Source organism: Lepidochelys olivacea (assembly GCF_965140295.1).
Source record: "Lepidochelys olivacea isolate rLepOli2 genome assembly, chromosome: 15".
Classification (NCBI taxonomy): domain Eukaryota; kingdom Metazoa; phylum Chordata; order Testudines; family Cheloniidae; genus Lepidochelys; species Lepidochelys olivacea.
In genome coordinates this window covers 18,719,016-18,745,889 of record NC_140425.1, presented here as the reverse complement: position 1 = coordinate 18,745,889, position 26,874 = coordinate 18,719,016, and the positions used below count along the sequence as shown (strand labels likewise).

General features: G+C 41.0%; 1 protein-coding gene across 5 annotated transcripts in view; it reads left to right on the top strand.

The window, feature by feature from the left end:
* ARVCF (ARVCF delta catenin family member) overlaps positions 1-26,874 on the top strand; it is a 449,123-nt gene that overhangs the window by 219,676 nt on the left and 202,573 nt on the right. Inside the window, exon 1 of one of the 5 annotated variants that reach the window (XM_084649103.1) lies at positions 6,343-6,775. The exons of the other annotated variants lie outside the window; for them this stretch is intronic. Coding sequence (XP_084505229.1) covers positions 6,755-6,775 — 21 coding nt within the window. The 5' untranslated portion in view covers positions 6,343-6,754. Of the gene's footprint in view, positions 1-6,342; positions 6,776-26,874 lie in introns of those variants that run through there. 5 annotated transcript variants of the gene reach the window in all.

Genomic DNA, 26,874 nt, shown 5'->3' with positions numbered 1-26,874 from the left:
GTTCCTATGTGGTTAGTATTTCAAGGACATATTCTCATCACAGTAGCCAACTTTCATGTAGTAAATAAAAACCCCGACTTTCACAATAAGCCAAAAATCAAGCTAATCCCATTTCAAAACTAGGCCAAAATAAGCCAGTCCCTAAGAACCCCAACCAACACTCTATGTGACTAGACCCCTCCGGCGTGCAGTCAGGGTCTGTGGTGGGCCCGCTGTGCACCCTGACTCTCTCCCCCCCGTGCCCCTGCTTGCCCCCCTTTGTCCTGGCTTGACGGGAGCTGATTAAAAAAAAAAAGCAAAAAGCAACAAGCTGCAAGCCAAAAACTAGCCAAGAAGCAACTCTCAAGCCAAGGAAGCCAAAAACAAGCCCAATTTCTGCATTTTTTTTAAGCGGGTTTGGCATGACTGATTCTCATCTTAATTCATTGCATTTTAATCATACAGGTTCTATTAATAGTTGAAAATAGGCATCTTTTGTTAGACTCCCTTGCTATTGTGAAATACCTTGCTGTTCTCCATAGTCACCAGAACCTATCTCACTAATCTATTGTCATTCAATTGTTTCCGCCTACATAGGCAGCCATTAAATTCTAACAACTCACTGTTGTCCCACATCTGGCAGAGACACAATACAACCCTGTTAATCAATGGTGGATTCCACATTTATAAAGAGGCATTCAGCGATACAACAATCTGTATAGTAACAACTTCATAATATAAGCCAGAATACATAAATTGTATAGCCAGTTTTCTCAAATCTTCACGTCTCCCATTGGGTTCACTTTTGCTGTCTTGAAAGCGCAAAAAATACCTATATTGTGAAAGGAGTTTGTAAATGAAATTGAGGGTTACAATCGACATAGCTGAATTACTGAATCTGTTGCTAGCCTGGGTCATCTTACTAAAAGTGACGTCATGCTTATGGTTAGATTCTGCTCTTAGGCCAGGTCTACACTACAGACCTGTATCAGTATAACTATGTCACTTGGGATGTGAAAAATCGACACACCTGAGTGACATCGTTATACTGACCTAACCCCCCCCGGGTCGGCAGAGTTATGTTGACAGGTGAGCTACCGTGTCTCAGAGAGGTGGATTAACTATGCAGATGGGAGAAGCTCTCCTGTCAGTATAACAGTATCTTCTCTATGTGAAGACAAGCCCTTAGTTTCACTGTTGCAAGTCTGGAATAATTCACTGAAGTCAGGGGACATACACTGGTGTAAATCAGAACAGAATGCCCAAAGATGGCCAGGCCCGCTGACAGCAATTCCGGGCCTCCAGGGCAGAACAGTCAGTGGGCCTCCTAGAAAGATCCTCCTGACATTTGGGCGGTGCTTTGCCTGCACTGGCTGGTGCCCAGAGAGCTGCTGCTGGCTGTGTCGCTGGTGCCCAGTGAGCTGCCGGCTGTGCTGCTGGGTGTGCTCTTCTGGCACGACCAGGGCTTCCACACACCCGCCGAGCTGCCTTCGCCACCGCAGGCACCACCCCGCTCGCGCCTAAGAGCCCTGCGGCCCGCCCAGGCCCTTGGGCAATTGCCCTCTTTGCCTGAAGATGGCCATCAGCAGCCTGAGGCTGAATACCAAGTGTAATTACTTCCTTTATTTTAAAATAAATAGCATAGTTTATTCATGGTAAAAAGCTTCTGTCCTTTTTAAACTGCCAAATTATTGGGCTGAACAAAATATTCTTTTAACTATAGCTGTGGTGACGGAAAGTGATACGTAATGCTGCCTAAGTGCTTTTTAGGAACAGGACTTAAAATGAAGATGTATCTTTAGCCAAAGACATAGTTGTGTTTTTAGGCCAATACAGTTAAAGGTGGCACTTGAATTTCCATTAACTGTTCCCTTCCTTTGCCAGTCTGTTTTCATGTGTGAGTATCTCAAGTGCAGGAAATTTGCCCAGGACTAAAACTTAGCACACAAGGCCTTTACCCAGGAAACCTTAACCCTCTTTTCAAAAGATTCTTTTAAAAAGAAAATGTAGAATTGTTTCAGATGGTTCTTTTTATTCTTTGCCATTACGATTCAAAAACAGGTTTTGTTTTTTAATAAAAATAAATTTAGACTAGATCAGAAGCGAGTAACATGCCTAACGGCTTTTAGCATTTTAAAAATGAATAAACCAAACCAATCACCTTCTCCCAATGAAACTTTGAATTTTGACAAATTAAAGATATCCCACAAAAGACCCATCACCTGAGCAATGTCCCACACAAATGTACCCCAATACTTAGTATTCCGACTCTTTTTGCTGCTTTTTTGTATATATTAAATGGAACAAAGGAAACCGATTTATCCATGACACTAAAGTAATGAAAAAAGGCTGACTGGTATTCAGTGTTATGAAGGCAACCCTGATGTTTCTGTCTCTATGGGAAACCAGGGTTCTTGAGCTGCTTTGGGAGCTCCTGCTCTGCTGGCTTTATGGAATCTACATGTCACTGAAGTCATATGCTGTGACTCCAGGCAGAGTTGTAAACCATTTCACTTTTACTCCTGAGCAGATGAATCCATACACCAGCAGTGGTGATAGGGAAGATTTTCACATGGGTATATCTAGGGATAGTGGGATGAAATTAAAAAAAGGAAATTTTGGGCTAAACACTAGGAAAACCATTATGGTAAGATCTTATTGTGATATAGTCTCTGATCAAGTGATTGAAACCTCTTTCTCTGTGACATTTAAGACAAGCCTGGGAAAAAACCTGGACAGACTTTACAGTACTAAAGAAAATCCTGCACTGGGATAGAGCTTAAATCTCCCATTTTCCCCTCTAATTGCTAGAAGAGAAAAAAGATTGCAGATGGAAGAAAGGTGGTGCGTTAAAAAGAAAAAATAACGAAGTGCTGAGGAGTGTAGAAAGAAAGAATAGGCACAAAAAGCAGCCCTTAGAATGAGAGAGGTGAGCTATCATCAACACTGAGATGGCAAAGGACAGGCAGCCTGTTGCCAAAATGTAAAGTTCATAATGAGTCCTTTAAGGCCCCAATTTTGCAAACACTTCTTCAAGTGAGTAGTTCCACTGTTCTCAGCATCAGATTCAGTATTGGCCAACCCAGGTGTTCAAAAATTCATGACCTGAGCCTTCTAAACATCCTGAGATTGGCTTAGAAATTTTGAGACCTGAAATACATTTTGGGTTTTTGATTTGCCTTCTGGTTTTTGAGCCTTTGGGGGTTCATATTTTCAAGCTTTTCTCCAGAACCATAAGGGAGGCAAACTTTTTTTAAATAAACACTGAGATTCTTATATACTACCATGACTCCAGGAGCTGGGGCTTTAAGAAAAATACCAAATATCACAAGACCTGCAAAAATATCTCAGATCTGACAACATGGGAGACTGCTTACTGAGTCAGAGCTGCCAGGGTCATGCCTGAAATTTTCGGTTGTGTTGGCTTTCATTCAAGAGTAGCTGTTTCAATGCTCTATGGATATAGACTTTACACTCAATAAAAGAAAACATTATAAAGGCCCAGGCCCTGACACATATCCCTGTATGTTTCTGACATGAATGGCACTTTTCTACACCAGGGTGGCCTCAGTAGAAGTCAAACTCTTTTATTTAGTTAACTAAAGGAAGAGTCTCCTCCTGTCCCTCCTGAGCTAGTAAGATGCATTCCTTCTTGTGCCTTGCCATGACCTTTAAGGATGTTTTCAAAGCCCATTGCCAACCTGCCTCTAATCTAAACTGCTCCATGTTTGATGAACTCTGAACATTTCTCACCTGTTGGAGCAAACTGAGGTGACACAGATAACAAAAGTTTTAGATTGGGATGAAATTTTGCACAGCATCTACCATTGCTGTCAACCAGAGGAGCCTTTGTGATGTTAATTGTGATATTAGTAATTGTAAAATAAAGCTACATAGTTCTGCTCAGTTCTCTGGCCCCTAAAATGCAAAGCCAAAAACAGTTGTCCCATAGCTCTAGTGTCCAGCTCTAACCCTGACATCTCTCGATAGTAAGAGAAAAGCTGAAGTTACAACTCTGGTTCCTTCCTGTTTCTAAACGTCATTATGGGAGACATCTCTTTCTTATTTTTAGCTTACAATTGATGTTAGTTAACAGGTTGGTCACAAAGGTTACCACTTGGCCAATATTTGACCAGCTTGGCCGGTTTTTTTATGGATGTGCCAGTTGCCAGAAAAATAATTTAACTTGCCAGGGTTTGTTTTTTTTCCATGTGGGTTTAAGGATTTGCATTATTATCACAATACACTGGGATATCTAATGTTAGAAGTTTCTATGTCCAGTTAAAGATGCTGCAGTGTTCCCACTTCCGCAGTTTAAGCGGTAACAGATCAAAACTGTTGAAAATACAGCAGCTGTCTGCCCACCGACATGTATGAGAAAGGGTTTGAGTCATAGGAGAGTGAGGTGATGTTCAATGTTATCAATCTTACCTATATATGTTATCTCTCTAAGTACTCTAAGTGGCCGTTGAAGGGGGGGAGTTACGGAGTTGACTTGTGGTTGGGGGTTGAGGTTGCGGGGGGTTTGCTTGTGTGTGCGAGGGGGGGGGGTTGCATTTCAAAAGTGGTAACCCTATTGGTAACACTGGAAGCATTTTCTAGAATTGAGGCTGAGATGTATGAGAAATTGTGGGGGTAAGCAAGCTTGCTGTGTGAAAACGCATGCTCTGAAAATGCAAAATATTTAAGTGTGACCCTAATTTCTCATTCTCTGTTTGGTAGCTGGCTCCAGAGGCTGTTGGTAGTTGTCCCTGTTTTCCATGATCACTCCCTAATTTGGGGGCTGGTGCCCAGCAGTGCAGTTAGCAATTCATCCCTAATTACCATTGTTTAGGCCACTGGCTGTTAGAGTGGTGGATTTATTTATTGCACGGGTAGTTTGCTGCAGGAAGCTAATATGAAAGAGGAGAAATATCCTCAACCCATTGGCTAATCACAGAAAGCAATGCCAGTTATTTAGCACTGGAGGCAGGGCTTAGCTGGTTGACTCAAACTTCATTGATTGCTTACCTCTGAAGGGCAGGGTTGCAGTGTCAAAATGCCAGTTAAGTGTTGTCCCTTTCCCCTGTTGTGGATCAGCAGGTGATAAAGTGGTCACACTAGCTAAGGTAGGTTTCCAAGGAAAGAGCCTTTCCCAGGAGACTCAATGTGCTTTTGAGTTCCTTGCAAGGTGCAGGAAGAGGGACCAGAGCCTAGTCCTGAGAGGTATGGGAGGATACTTTTCCTTTTCAGTAACTGTGTTTTCAGCAAAGCAACTGAGATATTTTGTTAAACGGCAGGTGTATAAGTTAGGGCAGCTTGTTTACATTAAGAATATCAAAAACATGCGATATCTGGATGGAAAGTCTGTGTTTTTTCTACTGAGCAGGAAAAATATGAACTATAGCACAGCTAATGCTCTTTGCTGAAATAATGTACCACCAAAAGTGCAAAATTATTGTGTTTTACATGCATATGTGTGTATTATGGCAGTACCTGGTAGTAACTCCCATGTGTGTATAAAATGGTTAAAAAAAATAATTTGAGGATTTTAGTTAATTGCAAATCCCAGTTTTCCTGTGCTGGGAATCTAAGAGGGGAGGAGCGACTGATTAAAAATGGATGATCTTCCTTTTGTGCTACTGCATGAGTGCTGGCTAGTCTATTTATTTTCATGGTCCAAAGTGAGCGAACTGCAAACAAGGATTTCCCTGCTCAAGTTGATAAAATGTTGAGACCCCTCCTAGTTCGTAAAGAAACCTACTCAGCTCCTTTTTAGGTTCAGGGGTGTTCTTTGGAGAAGTTACTTTGAGGCTGAGACCCCATTAGCTGTAACAATCTCTCTCCTGTCTGGAAACAACCTGTATTTATTCTTCTTGCAAGTAACCTCCTAAAATAACCGGAAAAAATAGAAGGAAAAATACGGAATGGGTGGGATTTTTGAATGGGTAACTTGGTGCTGACTCTAGTTAGTGTATAACCATTTCACAGGTTCCAGGGTTTGTGTGGGTCCTTCGCACAGCAGCAAAGGGGGGGGGGAGATTTTAAATTGGGAAAATGTGACTGTTAAATAAAACCATTGGCGAGGGCTGCTTGACGGCAGGCGCAGCCCCTGAAACTACTTATAACTGTTTTATAAAAAACTGACTAGAGTAAAGATTTCAAACTGCCACGATCCCTTTATAGTAAGAGAAGGAAGCCTGCTTTCCTCCCCCCGAAAGGCTGTGGCGCTCGGATGAACAGCATGCAGGATCCCAGCAGTACAAACGCCCTCCCCCCGCTGTTTTACACTGGCTCCAGCCTGTGTGTCTCACTCTCTCAGGCTGCTGCTTGCTGGGTGTGGCTAGTGCTGCTTTATTGGAGATTCCAGCTGTGGCTGTCTGTCAGTTTCCGCCCCCAAAGAGGACTGAGTTTGCAGGGACTGGGAGCTGCGGTAGGAAGAGTAGGAGCAGCAGCACGCGGAGATCAGGTTTGCTTTCTCCAGGGGATTAGGAGAGAAATCAACCATCTGAAGAAGCCCCCCCCCCGCTCTACTGCTATCACGAGTTTTTCTTCAGAGCAACTTTGATTGTGGGTTCTCTTCCCTGGAACGGCTGTACGTGCAGATAGGCTGCCGAGAAGCTCTCAAACTGCAATCGATCAGATTACAAAGGGTGTGTGTAGGGGGGCTCATTCAGAAAAGAGGCTCGAAAGGCAAATGAACCGGGCTGTCAAGCCAAAGAGCTGGATCCACAAAGAGCCTGCCATAATCCGGATCTTTGCCTGGTAGGGACTGTAAAACTGCCACCTTTCATGAATGCCGGCAGAACTCAAACAGGTTAGTGCGAAACTTACATTGCTTCCCTCCTCCTCCCACAGGTCCGCTATACATCATCTGTATTTATTTATGCATGTTTGTTTGATGGTTGGTTAGAGTGTCTGTCTGGAAGAGAGGGAGGTGTGGGGTTTATTTTTTTAAATCAGAGGGTTAGAGGAGAAATCGAAGCTGCTTTTCTAACAGACTATTGGAGAGAGATTTTGCTTTTGTCTTCTGTGTTAACTATTGAACCTCCCCCCAAAAGCAAGCTATTGTTTACTTTGACCTTCAACAAGGTTCAGTAAATCCAGGGCACTCTTTGGCACTGAATAGCTAGAAATAATGTTCTTTATTTACCAAAAAAACCCCCAACCCTCTGCCATTGTTAAAGGTTTGTTCTCCACTCAGCGTTCCTTTGCTTTCTCTTTTGTTTTTAACATAACCTTCTGGTACATTCAATATCAAAAATAAAGTGAAGTTGGTTTAAACAAACCCCTCTGGCCCATAATGTTAGAAAATGTTGTGGAACTATTGTGGAAAAACTCAAACATTCTACCTTACCTTGGAGTGTTTTTGGGCATTGCAGGGCAAAGCATTTGCAAGTGAAATATAAATAAAGATCATGTAGACTTCTGCTTTCCTGGAATAAGAGGAGCAAAACCTGCAGATGATACTCATGTGCATTAATATGGGCTAGCATGTTCAAAGTGGTGGTGGTTCAGCTTCCTTTGATTATCTCAGCTAGAAGCTGTCCATGCATCTTAGTAACACAGTTGAATTGGATTTCTCAAAGCAACCAGGGTATCAAAAAGTCACACTCTTTCCTGGGCTTTGTGGGAATCCTTGCATGATTAGTGATATACAGATGGTTCTTGCGGCCATTGACCTTTCTGCTAGAGATGGTAGGATTCCTATCATGTTTAGGTGCTTGTTTGTCTGTATTTCTTGTGTTGTACACCACCTGTGGACTTTTCAGAGAGGAAAGAATGGTGTTTTACCTTTTTATATTGCTTGACCTGAAACTATTCTGGCTGTCAAATTACATGTGATTGGTTGTTGATGTACACAAAGTTAGCAACAGAAACCTGTCTCCTTGGATATTTTTCCACTGGGAGGAAAAAGCTGGAGGTCGGGAGCAGAATGCTAACTACCAAAAAGGCACATCTGAGATGAACAGACTTGTGTGTTTCTGGATGGGCAGGGAGGGAAACAGAACTTGGAAAGGAATGGAATATTACCCTTAACTGCATCAGTTGTACATGTCAGTTAGTTTCTCCATGTAAATCTGTTTTCATTGTCCGAATAAGATAATGTTATGGCCTCAATTTTAGGTGACCCTCTCCATGTTTAGGATGGATGGATAGATAGATTTTATTTCCTCTGCCCTTCTTTTGGATGGAACATGGATGCTGGGTTGATTGAGGTCACTTTGCAGTGTAACTTGCGGGTGGTACTGTAGGTGGGAATTAGAGGGCTCTTTTTGTGGTGGTTCTTGAACTGCTTGTTGTCAAAGTAACTTATTGTGCAGTTGTATAGAATATGGAAATTGAGATTATTAAAGGAAAACTAATCTTAAATTAAAACTAGACTCGGAGAAGAGTGAAGAGTTTTGGTTTGGCTGTTAGTGATTTGACATTCAGGCTCAGATTTGAAATCTAGCTATGGGATGTGGCTTCAGGCCTATCACTGGCTCCAAACACTGTATCAGGCACTAACTTCAGGCCAAATATCAAAATCCACAATTCCCTGTGGCTGCAACTGTTTTATTGTCTGCTGTATTCATCCTCCGTAGAGGAGGAGGTGGCAGCAGAGGGGGAGGGCAAGTCTGCATTGCTGCACTAAAACAGCACAGCTACACCGCCGTAGCGCATCTGGTGAGGATGCGCTGTGCTGACGGGAGAGTGTCTCCCGCTGACATACTGCCGGTGTGGACGGTGTTTAGGTTGCTGTAACTTATTTCATTCAGGAGTGTGTCTCCTCCCTCCCCCCTGAGCTCCATAAATGATATCGACTTAAGCAGTAGCGTCGACCAGCCCGTGGTTTCTTCTGCCACAATACCGTTCAGGCCTGTACCTTGCCTCTTCTTTCTGCCTCAGCAAATAGATAGTCTGCTGACGCTCTTATCACAGGCATCAGTCACCTCAAACTGTCCAATTTCAGGAGCCAATGACTCTCATGAACTCTATCAGAGGGCAGAAGGTTATTTTCTTCTGATGATTAAACCTAATTCCCCCTTGTTGGGTAAAGGCCTGAAGTAGATTGAATCCCTTTACACCTTGCTTTCACTAGCCTTTTCCCTTCAGACTTACCCACGCTGCCCTTACGCTGCTGGAGCTGCACAGGTGGTGGTGTAGTTGGGCCACTGGCATTCACCAGCACTTCAATCGCCACGTAACCTTAGACTTGCTCTGAGCAGGGTTGGATTATGCAGTGGTTACAATGCTGGTGGCCTGTTGGCATAGTGCTGTGGCTCTGTAGCAGTAGTGGGAAGTCTGAAAGAAAAAGTTACCGGAAATACAGCCTGAGTTAGGTGCTTTTGTTTTTAAACTCATTGTAAGCATCTTTCTGACTAAACTGGTTTCTGGCATGATTTGTCCAGTGTGGACAGAGCTAGAAAGGGGGTTGAATTTCTAGCCTAGATTCTTATCTAGGCTAGCATGCACATTTAAACATGGTTTGCTCTTGTCTACATTGAACACTCCCACTTAAATGGTTTCAACATCCCAGAGTAGATGGTACTGAAACTTGTTTTTTAGGCATCTATTAAATCCAAATCCTGAGGTCCTTAATTACACAGGACTCACTGAGGTTAGTTTTTATTCAGGAGAACCTTAGGATTTGGACAGTAGTGAATGCTGGATCTGCTGTTAGCAGTGAATATTGTCATTAAATTGTGTTAACATAGCTGGAGAAAAGGATAGAAATATGCCAACAAGGTCCTGTAAAAAGCTCCTAGGCACTATGGTAATACAAATACGTGTGCATGGGCTCTGAAGAAGGAGGTGCTTAATAAGTAAAATTTGTTGTTTTTAAAAAAAGTTTTCTATGAAGTATTCAATCCTGGACAGTTGATAACTTTTGGGACAGCGAACTCCATAATGCCTAACACATACCTATATATATGTTAATCCCGCTTTGTAACAGCAATAAATTGGTGGTAGCAACTTTGCAGTAAAGTTAAAGGGTAACTCCCAGTTGTAGCCTGATATTTTAATACCCCATCTCTTCTTTTTTTTTCCCACTAAAAGGAAACCACCCTGAAATTTTGCAGAGCCCATTTATTTCATAGTAAAGTTTTTCTCAGAATTTTGATTAGAAATAAGAAAATAAGTTTCAGGACATTGCCATTTTTAAGATTTCCCCCTCCTTTCCTTTCTCTGGAGTGTTCCTAAGTCTTTTTGGTGCATCAGGCCTTCAAAAGGGTGTGGCCTAGAAACTCCAAGTTTGTATTTGGTTCGGTTAGCTCTTCCGAGGAGCTGCACACCGAAGAAGGGGTTAAAAAAGATTGTTTAAATGTTGCTGTTTATATGCTTGAAAATGGCTATTCTTTCCTTTCTCCTATCTGACTTACTCAGTCCAAGAAATCTTAACGTTGCCCCATAATAACTTGTTTTGACCTTTGCAGTTTTTTGCAAGTATTATGGAGAAAAGTTAAAGTTGCACAAGTAGGATGACTGTGATTAAAAATACGTAGCTGTGGGAACTGGTTGTGTCCTTTAACTGTTCATGCCCAGACTTTTTAACTTGTAAAATTTTTGAAAACTTTCTGCGGGGACAAGAAGAGTTAATTGAAAAACACTTTCAGCCTTAACTCTTTAACAAAGATTTTTTGTGTGTATAGGAAAGCTATATTCGGGAATTGCTTTACCCACCAATGAAATGCTGCTACCTCTGATATGGAATGTGGCAGCTATTTAACCAAGTACAAGGGGTTGAGAATGTTTAATGGGACTAGTAGCAATGAAGCCAAATTCCTAATAAGGCTTGGGGAAAGGGAGAACTCACGAGCCCAGAAATGCTGGGTCCTTTCTGTTTACCTCTGAAACAGGTAGAAATATACTGAGGGGAAGGGGTTTTCTTCCCCTTCCACTAGCTGCCTGGCAGGGAATAGCGGTGCTGATTGGCTTTCATGCTTCCTCCTTCCCAATTTAAAGTTTTCCCGGGGGTCCTTTTGACTTGCTCTACAACTGTCCCTCCCTCCTCCCACACTGGTAGTATCTTGAGCTCTGGGTTTGACTGTTCACCTGTTTTGGGATCAGGAAGGATTTTTTTTTTCCATTGCACTAAACTGGCAGAGGTCTGGTGGGTTTTTCTCCTTCCTTGCAGTGTTGTGGGGGCACAGTTAGACAAAGGAATAGGAAGTCTAACATCAGGAGATAATATAGGAATATTTAGTTAGCTGTAACTTTAGGCTGGTGTCGGGGGAAGATAAATGCTGAAAGGGCTAGGTTCCAAGGGTAAAGGAGACCTGGGGTTTCACTGGTGGACCTTGTCCCTTTACTGACAAGGGGAGTCTTGAAGCTTATACAGACCTAGATCCTCCTTGGTATCCACTACACCCGCTGTGGGAGGGAGGGCGAGGGGGTTCAGAAGTAAGCTGAGCTTAGTCCCATGGGCAGACTGAAGGGGGTCTATCCTGAGGTATTGGTTATGTGGTGGGAGTTCTGTTATCTCATCCTGGACCCAGTTAAATGCCTGATGTGGGAAGGGGTGAGCATATGTGTCCCTTCCCATTGTTAAGTTAATAAAGTTGGGACCTGCCACTCAGATCCATCCCTGTGTCAGTCTGTCATTTGTCTGTGTCCTGACCAGTGCCACCAATGGAACTTGAAACTGTTACCACAATGTAAGTTTATACTCAAATAAATTGGTTAGTCTTTAAGGTGCCACAAGTACTCCTTTTCTTTTTGCTAATACAGACTAACACGGCTGTTACTCTGAAACCTGTCACAATGTAATTGTACCTGTTAAGGGTTTGGTGAGCGCTTGAAGGCTGAACCCTCTACTCTTAAGAATCTCCTGGAATCTTTCACATCTACAGGTGGTCAAGACATGACCATTATAATCCTTGGTGGAACTCAACTGCAGTTACTGGAATTATACGACTGTCCATATTTTCACTATCATCAGCACATAGAATACAAGAGAGCCTGCTGCATTATATTCCATAACTTCAAAAAACCCCAACAAAACAAACAAACAAGCACCAATCTAATTCACAAAACTTTACTGCTGTTTACAAGGCACTGCATGAATCAGAAAACAACATGATTTTCATTACCAGAGCATGAAGTACAAAGCTATGAAGAGGGGGAAAAAAATACCATGTTTCTATTTGGTATTCTAAGAAAACAAGCTTGGGAAGCCATTGAGGAACCAGAAACACTGCGTACGATGTTTTTAATGTCACTTTTATGTCCTAACTCTACTTGAAAACAATTTAAACTTCTGAGATTACTATCTATAGTTTATGCCCATAAGAAACTGAGTTCAAGTCTATTTTTCTTTTAAATAAATAACCCTTAGATTTCCAATATCTCAGGGAGGAATAAAATTCCCTCAAACATTCTATTTTAAAAACAGGAAGGGGTGGGGAAGGAGGTGGAAGAACCCGAGTCTTTTGTAAACAGTTTTGTGGTTCCAGCTGCCAAAACAGTATCCACAAAATGCTCTTAAGCCAAGTGTCTTTGGACGCAAGAAAGCTTAAAGAGCAGTAATTTTAGAAACACCCACACATTTAAGTGTATAATATTATTTTATCAATGTTTCTTTTTCTGGAAAGTCTTTGGACTGGAGTCAGACTCTAGGAGTTTTATACCATATTTGTTATGCCTCTGGTATAGACAGCAAAGCAGAGATTATATTTTATGTTGGTTTTAAATTTTGTGTTGGCATTATTTAGCTGGAGTGTTGTTTTTTTTTTTTTTTTAAAAGTCCCATTTGCTACAGAAGAAAAATAAAAAGCGGAATCTTGTCCCATGCAATATCATTCCAGTCCACCCCCAAGAAAAAAAACTGGCGGCTGAGCATCAGTTAAAAAGGGGGGAACAGTACTAGAAATGAAAAGCAAGTTGCACCAGATTTAAAGCAACCTGAAAAATCTGGGTCCAGAAGAGCTCACTTCCTATTTTGGCATCAAAATAAGTAGCAGGATTTCCAAGAGTGCTCAGCACTCTTGAAAAATCTGATTAAGTATCACATAGGGAGCGGACAGAGCTCTTCTGAAAATCTAACCCTTAGTTAGTGGCTTATATGGCAGAAGAGCTCTTCTTTAAAAACAAACTAATAAATGCCACTTCAGTACCTGCAGATTAAAACCTTCATAATGTCTTCAGGCGGGAACTTATGTAAATATAGAATTCCCTCTCCCATGCTAATGTTTTTACCAAGCTGATGAAGAAACATTAAGTAAAAAACAAAAATACATACATGAAAATAAAGGCACTAAACCTTGGATGCTGTACAATATGAAGGTCAGTCCTGATGGTTAATAAACACAATTAGAATTCCCTTGCTTCTCCTTCTGTAAAAAAGAGAAGGTAATCTCTTATTTTCTTCAAATTTCCTGTCTGTCATTCAAGGAAGGCCTTTTTGCTATTTCCTGTTGCAAAAAGTGATGGATGGCAAGAAGTGTTTCTGATGTAACTACAAATGTTTCTCCCCTCCAGAAATAACCTGCTAAAAAGCATATTGTACCTCAGAAGCAGGGTAGCACCCTTAAAAGCTGCCAGCTGCATGCAGGAATACACAGTGCTGGTACTGCTATGCCACTGGCTGGTGTCAGAACTGTCACTAACTGATGAGAAGTTGAACAGGAAAGGGCAGAGAAATGAGATGCGATAGGATCACATAATAAAATAGAAGATAAATGTGTAGCCTTGACCAAGATGCAGTTTAGCCCCTGGAACTACAACAGAATTTGGGGAGGGAAAGGGGACAAACAATCCAGATAAAATGAAACTGCTAAGGAGAAATATAAAATGCAGTTGTCTTCCTCTTAATGTATACATTTACCAATATTAATGTGAACATTTATTATTTACAATAATCTTGTAACCTCTTCAGTCCATTCTCTTACCAACTTGTTCACAGAAAATATTTTATTGTACTTTTGTGGATATTTGAATAGCCACCACCAAGTAGTTCTATTCAGGTTCTTACAGTTCCATCATCATGATCCCCAAATGTCTTCAGACGTGCTTTAAATAACAAAATTGGCATCTATAAGAAAGACCCAATCTACTTTATTAAATATACACCAAGTTATCTAGTCAGTGCTAGATGGCAGGGAAAGGCTTCTAACCTAAGACAGCTTTATATGTGTGATCTCTTCTGAAATGCATCCTGGAAGCTCTTAATGTGCTTAGCTTCATCGTCAATGCACTGTTATTAATAGATGATGACAGCACATAAACTAGTTTAATAAAAAAACCTGCCAACTTGCTCACACAATTTTGGGGGGTCCAAGGGAAGAGAGATGATCTTTCTCTTTCCCCATCTCCAAACTTTCACTAGAATTTCTGATCATTGGCTCTGCTGTACTTCAAACTCATCCTGCAAAGACCTGTACAGCACGTGAACCGTGCAAAAATCTTTTGAAGCTATCATGGAGGGAATTTAGGCTTAAGACCACAGTGTCTTGAGTTAGTCTATTGACTGCATTTACAAGTTTTGGAGGGAACATTTTAACTACTGCCATTATGACCCCTATTAATGTAGGGAAGATACATTTTTCTGCTGATTAGGTACAGTATATTGTCTCATAACTATCATTTCTGAAGGTGCTTACATCTGCAGTTCATATTATTTTCCCAAATACACAAACATGAAGAGCAGTGAATGAGAAAACTGAAGCACCCAATAGAGCGGAATATCTCACCCATGAAGTCCAATCATCTCTCTTTCAGGAGTGTTCAGGGCTCATGCAGAGCTCATGAGATATGAAGGCCCTTTCTTCTCAAATACTGATTTATGACTGCATTTTATAAGAACTGGCAGCAATAAAAGAAAACGGTGATAAGGAAGTACCGGTAAAGAATTTCTTTGGCTGTATTCCAGCAATTTCAAATATTATCAACTCAACAGAAACAGCTACGCTATGATAACACACAAACCAATCAACACTAAAGTGAACTCATAAAGCTGAAATTTTTGAAATTATAATGTACAAAATACAATTCCATTTTATTACAGAGAAGCAGTGAAATACAATTCACTAATGTTGTTAGTTATCAAAAATCAACTACATAAAATACTGGAGTTAGAGGGAAAGTTTTAGGTGCCAACCGATGCCAGCTGAGGATCCTGGATTCATTTATGGACATTAGAGTAAAATTCTATAATTAGTAGCAATATTGCAATATTTTATTTACAAACAAAAAACCCAGAAATACTACTTCTACAGCATTTAGTATTGTGCTGCAATATTTAAAATCCTAGAAAAGGAGGAAGAAATAATATGATTACTGTTGCCCTTATTAAAAATATAATTTACGTAAACTGCATATTAATATATGATCTGTAAAAGAAGCTGTGCTCGGAAGAAAGGCTGATGAAAACCACATCTCTGGTTCATGAGAGATTTAGAAATAGAGGAAAGATCACCAAAATGGGCATCTCTGGTGTCCCAAAGAATATGGGAAGTTTTTCACACGTGCTGAGCACATCTGGAATTGAAGCCAACAATACAGAGCATATTCTAAACCAAGTTATAAAGATCATGTTCCTTCCCTAATTTAAAGTTTATAGAGCAATGGGAGAATGGCTCTGTTAGCAAGAAGGGTTAAGACAGACAGCACACTTATGAGAAGTCAGTAAAATACTTTTAAACACACAGTTAACTCTAATTTTGTAAGTAGCTCCATTGACTTCAATGGGACTATTCACGTGCCCTAAACTAAACATGCAGTTAAGTACCTTGTTGAATCAGGGCCTAAGCTAGGCCCTAACAGAAGTCTCTGCTGCCATCAATGTTAGTAATATTCATCATCTTAAATGTAATGAAGCATTTTCTGGTGGGCAAGAAAGTAATGCACAAGTAGAAGTGGAACTGCATTCCTTGGGGACCCTAAACTCCCTGTTTATTGAGGAAAATAGAACCGGGTATAATGGTTGTTATGAAGGCAACTTCCCAAGAGGATTTTGCAAAATCCTAATAATTTTTCCCTACCCAAGGATGGAGGGGGAGAGGACTATACAGCACTAAATTTACACAGATGAAGTTCTAACCCCTTAAAGAATACAATTTATGGATTAGGACATGCTCTGCTAATGCAGAACATAGGTTCATAAAGGGAATAAAAAAATGCGGCAACCTGTATAACCAATTTATAAACAAGTTTATGTGCTTCCTTCTGTCTAGATCAAAGATAGAATGTGTTTCACTCTCAGCCATCTATTGTTTAATACATAGAGTAGATGTAATTCAATACAGTGGGAACTACAGTATATAGCTTTATACCAACTTCGCTTTCAAATTCTTCTCCATAGCTACTTTAAAACATTTAACATACTGTCAATAGCCTTTACTAAGCTCTTTAACTGCATAACTCCATTTCATTCAAGTCTGTAAAGCTCTAATCTTTGTAAGTACTTATGGTTTACTTCTTTAAGTGCATCAGAAAACAAGCCAGCTAAGGCCCACATATTGATGTGCCTGAAAGTGACAACTGTAAATTCCCTTGTCAATGACATCATCAAGAAAAAATTTAAATAGCTAAAGATGCACAATTCGCTAATTTCTTTAAAGGTTTACGTTTTGAATACCAGAATAATCCTGAGCATGCATAAGAACTTCATTTGCATCTCAGGACTCTGCCATGCATAAACAAACTGAGCTGTCCTGTCTCACACTAGACCCCCAATGAATTACAAACTTATTTCCCATTTGGAGGATCATTTATATGATAGGCCCAATTCTGATCTCTGTTATATTACTATGTATCCAGAATAACCCCATGCAGTGACCTTGATTCTGGGTTTTCACCTAAATATGTTTAAATTCCTCAAATATATGCATACAGCACACTCTTTACAATTTAAAAAACAAACAAACAAAAAAGGCTGTGACATTCCTGTTTAACTTCAGGCTTTTGCTTGATTTCTGAGATCTTCTGGAATGCCTCCAGCATCTCCGGACTGTCAGAAGCCACAGCTGCGATAACTATGAAAATTATACTGAATAATTTTAGAGGGAAAAATTGAGTGATTTTAGCCAAAGGAGGCAGGCTGCAAAGAGGACCATTCTGGAGCCCAAATATTCTCCAGGTTCACTTATAATTCTATTTATTTTCCCAGTGCTCAAGAGAAGGAAGGGAAGGATAAATCTGTAGGGTTTAGCAAAAGGAAAATCTCAGACTTTTCAATTTCCCATTGTAGGCAAGTGTGGAGTAGCCATTATCAAATGGGCAGAAAGTATCAGCATAGGTAATGAACAATCGCTTTATTTTGATGTTAGGAGTGCATTGTGCTGCTGGAGGTACCTGTTTTTGAATTGCACTAAGGTGATATTGCTGAGAGGGATATATATACACACACACACAGGTAAGAAGCTGTACAACGTGTGCAGTACAGTGCAAGCTGGTGAAGTCTGACTGTTGCTGGGCAAAGTATGTTAAACAAACATTGACGTATTTCTAGTCCCAGTCAAACCAACTCTCTCTGTGTGGCTTAAATTCTAGCAGCAACTGTACAAAATGTTGGGTTAGTGTGAGAAATTCACTTTTAAGTTGTCTAAGAGGAGCCTCCTACAAGGCTCCTTTCTTTATTCTGACCATATCAATGTGTCTGTCTTTTAAGAGCATTTGTTCTCAGGTTTATTTATATTGGCAGCTACTAATGTTTCAGTGAGTTAACCTAAAGATACTGCGTACTGTTCTGGGGCCACATTCAGCTGTGAGAGAGACATGTGCAACTCTATTGAAATAAAAAAGCTTCAGACCAAGCACATGCTGCTGTTAACAATTGTTACATTTTGATCAGCATGGTTCTCTAAGTTTTTTTTCTTAATGGGTAAGTGACTATTCTAAAATGTTCCATACTGTGTGTTTCTGGGACACAGGAGTCCATATTGGGAAATTTTCATCTACTGAGGAAGGATGATCTTGTGGTTCAGAGATTCTTAGATTAAGACCAGAAGGGACATTATGATCCTCTAATCTGACCTCCTGAATAACACAGGCCATAGGATTTCACCAGGTGGTTTCTGCATCAAGCTCAGAATGTCTGGTTGAGCTAGAATGTCTTTTAAAAAAGATGTGCAATCAAACTGGTGAAGGTACTAGCCTAGGACTTAGGTAATGTAGATTCAATTCCTGGCTCAGCCATAGACTTTTTACAACTTTGGACATCACTTAACCTACCCTGGGCATAATTTCCCATATGTAAAACAGAGATGATAGTTTTGTGCCCAACATGCTTGTTGTGACAATTAAAAATTCATTAATGACAGTGTATTCATGTTTTCTTGGGTTTCTGTATGTGTATTCAAGGGGGCTTTCAATCCTGGCACTTCAGATTGCAGTTTCTCATGCATAGGAATGCAGTTCAATATATGTGCCCTGGCACTTCTCCTGTTTCTTGGTTTAGAAGATCATAGTCAGCAGGTCATAGTATGGAATTGCTCTTTTAGAGGAGCCCTAATACCAAGCTACTGTTCATAAATGTCATCAGAACATGTCTTCTACTCAAGTGGTGTTTAAACTTTAGGAAGAAAGACCACATCTTCATGTTGCTGTGCTCTTTTCCCCCCTTTCCCTCCTACAACTCTCTCCTCTTTCTCCCATCACAGACAGACATTTCTCATCTGCTCCCCTTCTCTTTAATACCTTTGCTTACCCCAGTGACCCTCATCTCATCCCGTCCCTTACTCTTCTCCTTAACCTCTCACTCTCCTCTAGCTCTTCCTCTCATATACATACATGCTCTAGTCTCTCCCATCTTAAAACCCCATCCTTGACCCTAGTTGCCTTTCCACCTACTGCTTCATCTTCCTTTTCCTTTCCATCTCTAAGCTCATTGAACACAGTGTCAACAATCACCGTATGGAGTTGGAGTTCCTAGATGCTTTCCAGTCTGGCTTCTGCCCCTTGCAGTCCATTGAAACTGCTCTCCCCAAAGTGTCTCGTGACCTCCTTCAAGCTAAAGCTCAGAATTAGTACTCCATCCTCATCCTCCTTGACCTGTCAGCTGCCTGTGACATAGCTGACCATGTCCTCCTCCTTAAAATCTTGTCCTCCTTTGGCTTCCATCACTCTGTCCCCCCCCAGGTTTCCTCCTATCTCTCTAATTGCTCCTTCAGTGTGTTCTTTGGGATCCTCTTCCTCTTCCTTGCCCACCAATTTTTCGTGCAGATTTCATAGGGCTCTGTCCTTGGGCCCCTTCTTTTTTTTCTCTCTACACCTTATCTCTGGACAATCTCAACTGCAAACACAAAACAAGTACCATGTTATGTTGATGACCTACAGATTTACCTCTCTACTTCAGATCTGTCTCCCGTCCAAGCTAAAATTTCAGCCTGTCTCTCTGACATCTTCTTGTGGATGTCTAGCTGCCAGCTTAAGCTCAACAGAGCTCCTAATCTTCCCACAACCTCACTTCTTGATTCGCTGCGGACAAAACCACTATCCTATCCGTCACTCGGGCCTGTAACCTTTGACTCCAGCTGGATGGTAGACCTCTCCTTAGGTCCTATGTTCAAATCTTCTTTCTGTATAAGGTCTCTAAGGGAATGTCTACACAGCATCTGGGAGGTGTGATTCTGAGCTTGGGTAGATATAAACACTCTAGCTCTGCTTGAACTAGCATGTAAAAATAGCATCGTGTCCGAGGTGGCATGGACAGCAGCTTGGGCTATCTGGCTGAGTGAAATACCACTTGACCCCCCACCTCCCCAGGTATGTAATCTGGCAGCTAGTCTGAGCCACCTTGCATGCTGCCTTGGACACATCGCTATTTTTAGTTGCTAGATTAAGCAGAACTAGCACATGTATGTCTACCCAGGCTCATAATCCCACCCCCCAGCTACGATATGGCCTTATCCATCCACGCAGGTAAAGCGCTCATGATCTCCTGTCTCAGATACTGCAACATGCTTCTCTCTGGCCTTGACAAATGCAATCTTGCTTGTCAATACCACTTGTATGCATTCTGAATGCTACTGCAAAGATCATTTTCTTAGCTTGTCCTTTTGACAGTCACCATTCTCTCTGAATCCCTCCTCTTCATAGCATCAAACATAAGCTGCTTGTTTTCACTTTTAAAGCTCTTCATTTAATCCCCACTCTACCTATCATCTTCGTTGATGCTCACCTCCAATTGGTTCATGAGGCCAGCCTCCACCACCCACCTGTTTAATATTCAAACAGGCACCTTTGTGCGTTCTCCCATGCTGTCCCATATGTTTGGGAGGTTTGCTCCCCATAAACATTCACATAACTAACTCATTATCCTCCTTAAAACTCTCCTTTGCTGTGATGCTTGCAAAAAAACTCGACAATGTTGTTTATGTGCAGAGACCACTACCTGACATACTGACTAATATTGTCTCACTGTTCACTTGTTCTCTTACATCTGTCTGTATCCATCTTTTTGCCTCTTGTATTATACTTAGTCCCTGCCCCCAGGAGTTTCCAAACTATTTTTTTATTCTGTGTCTGTACATTACCTAGCAAAATGGGGTATTGGTCTCCTAATAATAACAAATATTCCTAGAATACTAGTTCAAAAACCTAGCAGCACACTCCTCTTATTTATGTAACTTTAGTTATAGCAAAGGACTGAACTGAACTATTGTGAATTGGAAAATGTATTCAATTCCTAGCTGGAAAGATTTTTGGGTCCAATTCTGCTGTCGTTTGTGGTGATTTTGTGCTAGTGTACCTCTGACTTCAGAAGGAGATACTCCTGATTTATGCTTGTGGAAGTGAAATTAGAAACTGGCTGGCAGATACGAATATCATTATAACCTGTTTTGGAATGTAGTGGAGGGTTTGAAGTGGCAGAGGGAATTATGACTTGTGCTGATCAATTTGTTGGAAAATGAAGAGTTAAGAATATAAAAGTAAGATTACAGATCTAAAAATGCTGGTTTTAGGTTTGTGGTCTCGAGAGAGACATTCAGCACCATTGCACAGAGTTATTTCCTTCTTAATTTTAATTGACATATCCCAGAATGCAACTTTCCCTTATGAAACCTCAGCGATCCCTCGTACTTACAGTTGGTTAGTCTCTAAGGTGCCACAAGTACTCCTTTTCTACTTACAGTACAAGTTGACAAGTGGGTTTTTTGTTTAGTTTTGAAGTTTTGGAACTCCTGCTCTGAAACGTGGGTGCTTGTGTGATTCAGGAATATATATTTACCTGCCAACTTTTAACTGAGATTTCAGTCATCATTAATTTCTTTTTGACTTCAAAGTCTTTTCTAACAACCTTACAAGTGTGTAGACTTGTTTAAGGAAAGATTCATTTGAATTTCATTGTAAGCTGGTTATCTCTTGGGATTTCAGCTTGCTTCAGCCTAAAGTAATGAAAGCTTTTTTCTGCTGCGGCTGGTGGCAGGGACTCTGTCTCATGGAATTGTTAACCTTGAGCTCTAGTGACAAGCGTATCATATGGGAGGTTTAAACAATAGAATATTTAAATTAATATATTTATATATTTTTGGCTGTAAAAGTGACATCAGGGTTGCACCTTTTCAACAGCTTGTTCTGGCCATAACACATGTTTCATTCCTCTTCTGCACTTGATTCAAGTTTATAAACTAGAACTAAACCAGAATGATAGTAGCAGCTCCTTTTCATAAAATTTGGGGTGATGTAGGCACTTGCAGTTCCATGTAGAGTTTAACAAAGTGTGTCAGAGTAACAGCCGTGTTAGTCTGTATTCGCAAAAAGAAAAGGAGGACTTGTGGCACCTTAGAGACTAACCAATTTATTTGAGCATGAACTTTCGTGAGCTACAGCATCCGATGAAGTGAGCTGTAGCTCACGAAAGCTCATGCTCAAATAAATTGGTTAGTCTCTAAGGTGCCACAAGTACTCCTTTTCTTTTAACAAAGTGTGTACTACCCCAGTCCAAAGAAACTAAGTTATTGCTGTTCTTTAACAGGATTATCCCAGTCACTTTCCTTAAGCCTTGTCATACGGTCTTTTGTCCACACTATGGCCTGTGAGTGATTAAATTATGGTACAGTATTCTTTGTAGATGCTGTGGGGACACACAAAATGGGAGCTTTTTGCTTAAACAACAACTTTGCATTTGTTGGCTCTTTTTTTTTTTTAACTGTTTAAAGATGGATGAACACACACTCACTCTCTGAATATTAAAATTTGATCAAATAAATTTTGTTAGTCTCTAAGGTGCCACAAGTACTCCTTTTCTTTTTGCGAATACAGACTAACACAGCTGCTACTCTAAAATCTGAGCTCTAGTTATCCATCTTGGGGTTAAACCAAAATTTCAGGTCTGAACACACTGGAAATTTGAGAAAGTCCAGAACTGAATTTTATTGACCCAGGCCACTATCCAGTCCTAGTTTGATAACATAGGAAGACTCCAGCATTTTAGTTGTTTAAAATTATTCCCAAGGTTGCTCAAACTAGCAGTCCCATATTACAATATTTTACTAATATCAAAGTGCTGGTATGCAGAGCTTTGGAGAATAGATTCTTAAAGGGCTCTCAAAGCGTTGCACAACATAACACAAATCCATTATACAAAGTGCAATAACATCTTCAGTGTGTGTGTTTAGACAATTATACTACTGTGCAAGTGGTTTGCCAAGGGAGACATGTAGCATTAGGGACAGTAATTGGAGTCTTCCCAACGCTGTAACTTCTTCAGTTAAGTTCCCTGCCACCCACTGCTTCCGGAAAGATGGATCAATGGTGATGTGGGTAGACTAAATAGGAAATGACAGCTAGAGGTCATGACATAGTGAACTCCAGTTAGAATTAAGTGGCTTTTTTCTTTTTTTCTCCCAGGCATAAATAGGATTTGTATCTGTTTTTTAAAACTGGAATAGGTGATTTTTAAATGGCTCACCTTGATATGGTAGAGGAAGATGGATCAAGAAAACAGAACCCAAGGCAGCATGCTTCTCTGCTGGCTACCCAGCTCCTGGAGCATGTGCCCCTGACAGTTAGTTAGTCTTAATGTAGATTCCCTCATAAAGAACTCTCATGGCAGAAATTGAAGCTGTTTTTCAGACAGGTAGCACAGCGTGGAGTAGTGGCCCCACTGTTAAGAGTTTAAGGGGAGCAAAAAGAGGAAAGGAAACTTGGAGGCATGGGGGAGGTTCCCTATCAAATTATAGGATGTATGAGTAAGAGAGGCATAAGACAACTCTGACTTCTGTTATCCTACCTGATGGAGCAGCCATAACGTTAAAAAACCGATGCCATTAAATGCAGTGTTCCAAGTGATTGATTGGCAGTGCAATGGTAAGTGTGGTCCACTGGCTATTTTTTTATAATAGCTGCCTATAAAATGGTTGGCTGTCCCATCAGCAGGCAGTACTTGTTTTAAATTCCTAGCCAGAGTCTAGGACCTCCATGAGTCTCATCCTGTCAGGTACCTTCGCTCAGAATACCACCCACTATATCCGGCTCCATGAAGGAGGCAAGTGACTCTCATGTCTTTGTGGTAGATACTATGTAACTTCCTGTTCCCTGAATTCAGTCTATAACAGTGAAGCACCTGAACACTCTTTCACCTTCTTGGGGGGATGATTAAAAACCATGATCTGTGTTGGCCCCATATCTAACCTGCTGTTTTGGGGTTTGGAAGATGGAGGAAGTCACGCTGCCTGTCTAAAGCTTTATGTCCTTGGCTGTGTTTTCTGTATCGGTTATGTAACGTGCCTACAGTTTATGACCGCCACAAGGGATAAATCTAAATAAGTCTATTACCTCACTCCTTGTTTCCAGTTTTCAACCTGCTTTTGTATCCGATAGTTGGCTTTATCTTTTTGAGTTTTAAGGTGGTGTGTTTAAAAACTGTTTTTATTGTAGTTTGTTTATCATGGCACAGAATGTCTAGGGAGGGCAGTGCTTTATAAACATTTTAAGTTCAGACATGCTTGTTTTGCCCAGCTTCAAAGCAGGACCCCTGCTGATTAGGTTCTAGATTGAGGCAGATGTCACAGTTCTGTTTTAAGTTTCTATTCTTCATGTGTCTCCATCTTACTCATACTGGTATAGTTCTTCCAGAAGCCTTACGACTTCAGAACCTGCATATATTGCCTAAATAGTAACACATTTTAAGTTGGTCTGTTTTTTAAATTAAATACAGTAAATGTTACACACCCACCCACGCACCCTAGTCATGTACAGTAAAGTCAGGGGATGTGTCCTTATGCATGTTTTTTGAGGGGAAAGGGGGGTTGTTCCCTCTCCCTCCCCCTCCCCCCCGGGTTCTTATAAGCGAATAACCTGGAAGAACATTGTTATTACATTCAGCTTATTGTACAGTCAAACAGTATCTATTGTTCACAGTCAACATGATTTTAGATCTGTGGCGGCTTGCAAGTCAACTGTGCTGCATTCTTTGTTTTGTGTGATACTGCGTTGCCACAGGCTCCGATTAATTTAAATAGGCTTACCATTTATTTTTAGTACAGTTTTTAGACGATATTAGGTTTCGGACATATTCTGTTTGGGAAAGCTACTTTTTGTGCTGCTCGAACAACAAAAAGCCTGGAATAATAGGCGTGACTGTTCAGCCTCCTATGCTGCATGATGCAGATATAACACTTCATTTGTAAAGGGATGTCCTGCTGTATGCACTTATAAATCTAGGAGGAAATCTATCTGAAGTGTCTTAATGTCCTTTAAGGTGAAATTCACCACTTCAACTCCAGTGAGGGCGTAAAGGTAGTAGTCTTTAAACCCCGTGCCTTCTGAGGTGAAAATTCACCCTCAGTGCACTGTTCAGTGAATAAGTAAGAATGTATATTTCTGTAACCAGGTGCCCAAAAGCCTCTGGGGCCCTTTAAAAATATCTGAAACCATAGCTAGAAATCAGACATAGGTATTAAGTTGTGATCACACCAGCACTCCCCTCCTACACTTCATCCTCAAGTCACAACAGCCTCGTGTCTGAGCTGTCTCTGTTTCCTATACAGACTGGGGAGAGATAGGTAGAAGACAGTGCAGAGCTCCTCTTCCTTTAAACTGCCATGCATGAAAAGAGAAGGAATTGCATTGGGATCCGTCTACATCTGCTTTTCAGAGAGAGAGAGCGTCTTTCAATTGCACACATCTTGAGGACGCTACTTCAGTCTAGAGACCTGATTCTCAGAGGTGTTGAGCACCGGGCAGCTACAGAAAGTTTTGACAGGTTTCAGAGTAGCAGCCGTGTTAGTCTGTATTCGCAAAAAGAAAAGGAGGACTTGTGGCACCTTAGAGACTAACCAATTTATTTGAGCATAAGCTTTCGTGAGCTACAGCTCACTTCATCGGATGCATGCAGTTTATTACGAAAGCTTATGCTCAAAGGAAGTTTTGAGTGCAGCACTTCCTGGGATCAGGCCCCTAAATAAAGCCTCCTTTTTTTTAGGGAAGGATAAAGTAGTTCCAAGAAAAATAAGGAACCACTTGAAGCAGCCCTCTCCTGAGGCTGGGTGGGGAAAGGTTAGTTTACTTCTGTCACCAAGTTACCTTTTTGTGGTGTGTGGTTTTGGTTTTTGAATGTGTCTGCACTTTCTGCTTCTGGGAGGGACCCCTGAAGTGAAGTACAGGAGACACTGCTCTTTTGGTATTTCTGGTCTGACTTGAAGCAGGAAGTATCAGGCATCTCAGCAGAGAGCCTACTCTCAAGGCTTTCCTGCCTAAGGGACCAATCCTGTACCGCTAGCCTGGATGGGAGTTTTACCATTGAGTGCGGCTGGAGTAGGATTGGGCCTTTTTGTTTTGAAGATTCATGAAATCTGCATGAGTAAACAAACTTTTGGGTGTTGGCCTGTGGCCACTGAAGTTCACCATCACTGAACATGATTTATTTGCAGTGCTGAGTTTCGCTTTTATTTGGACTGATAAAGAAATATTGGCCATAATGATCTTAGAGCCATTACACTGATACTGCTCTCTTCTCCTCTTCCCTCCCCACCCCCTCTCAAATGCCAGACTTTTAAAGGTGCAAATCATTGCTTTCACAAGACTGGTTTCTGTTCCTTCCTCCCGTCCCTCTCCTTCAGGCATGCACAATCAAATCAATCTCAGTGCTTTGCTGAGCAAAAGCATCTCTAAAAAGGCAGTTAAATTTACAGTAAATGTAGACAGTTTTTTGTATAATATACATGAGGAAGATCTGAATGAATAATTTAACCTGAAGAAAAGAGAATCAATTGTGGATGGGCGAGGAAGGGGAATTGTTGCTTAAAAGATGTGATAAATGATCACTGGTAATATTTTATTGTATTCATCTATGACAATCATTCAGGTACTACAGAGAGGGCAAATTCATGTTGTCCATATGTTGGATAATGTTTTCTTTTAACATATGTATATTTAAAATATATGTATACTTTTCTGCTCTATCTCAGTAAAACTCATCCAGTCCACTGCGTGGGTGGGATTTTCAGAAGTGCTTAAAGGGACTGAAAATTAATGGGTGCCTAACCCCCTTAAGTACTCTTGAAAACATCAGCTTGTCTTTATGTATAGCTCTCAAATAGTGGCAAGGATCTTCTCTAGCACTTGAGACAGAAGAATGCAGCCCCCTCCTTCCTTGGAGGCTCATCCTCTCTTGAGCTCTGTGCTGCAGCAGGCAGAGATGCTAGATGAACGGCAAGCATGGGTTGCTGCAGGAGCATGCAAAGGGAAGGTGGCTAGGGCGTTCAAGGCAGAGAGTGCTGAAGCATTTGGAGAGCTGATCCCTTGTTTATGTTCTGGCCGCTGATGCAGAGAGCCATCTGGTACCAGTAGCTAGAATTTAGCAGATTTTGAACTTTCACTGCCACTCTGTAGAGAACCTCGGAAACAAGTATGGAAATTGGGTATTACTGGGCAGTACGGGTGTGGTAAACCACCTCTGTGCTTTGGTGTTTCATCTCCCTGTAGCTACTTTTAAGATGTACTGTGTACCCCATAGAATGCTGCTTCTTAAATAGCTGGCCTAGGGAT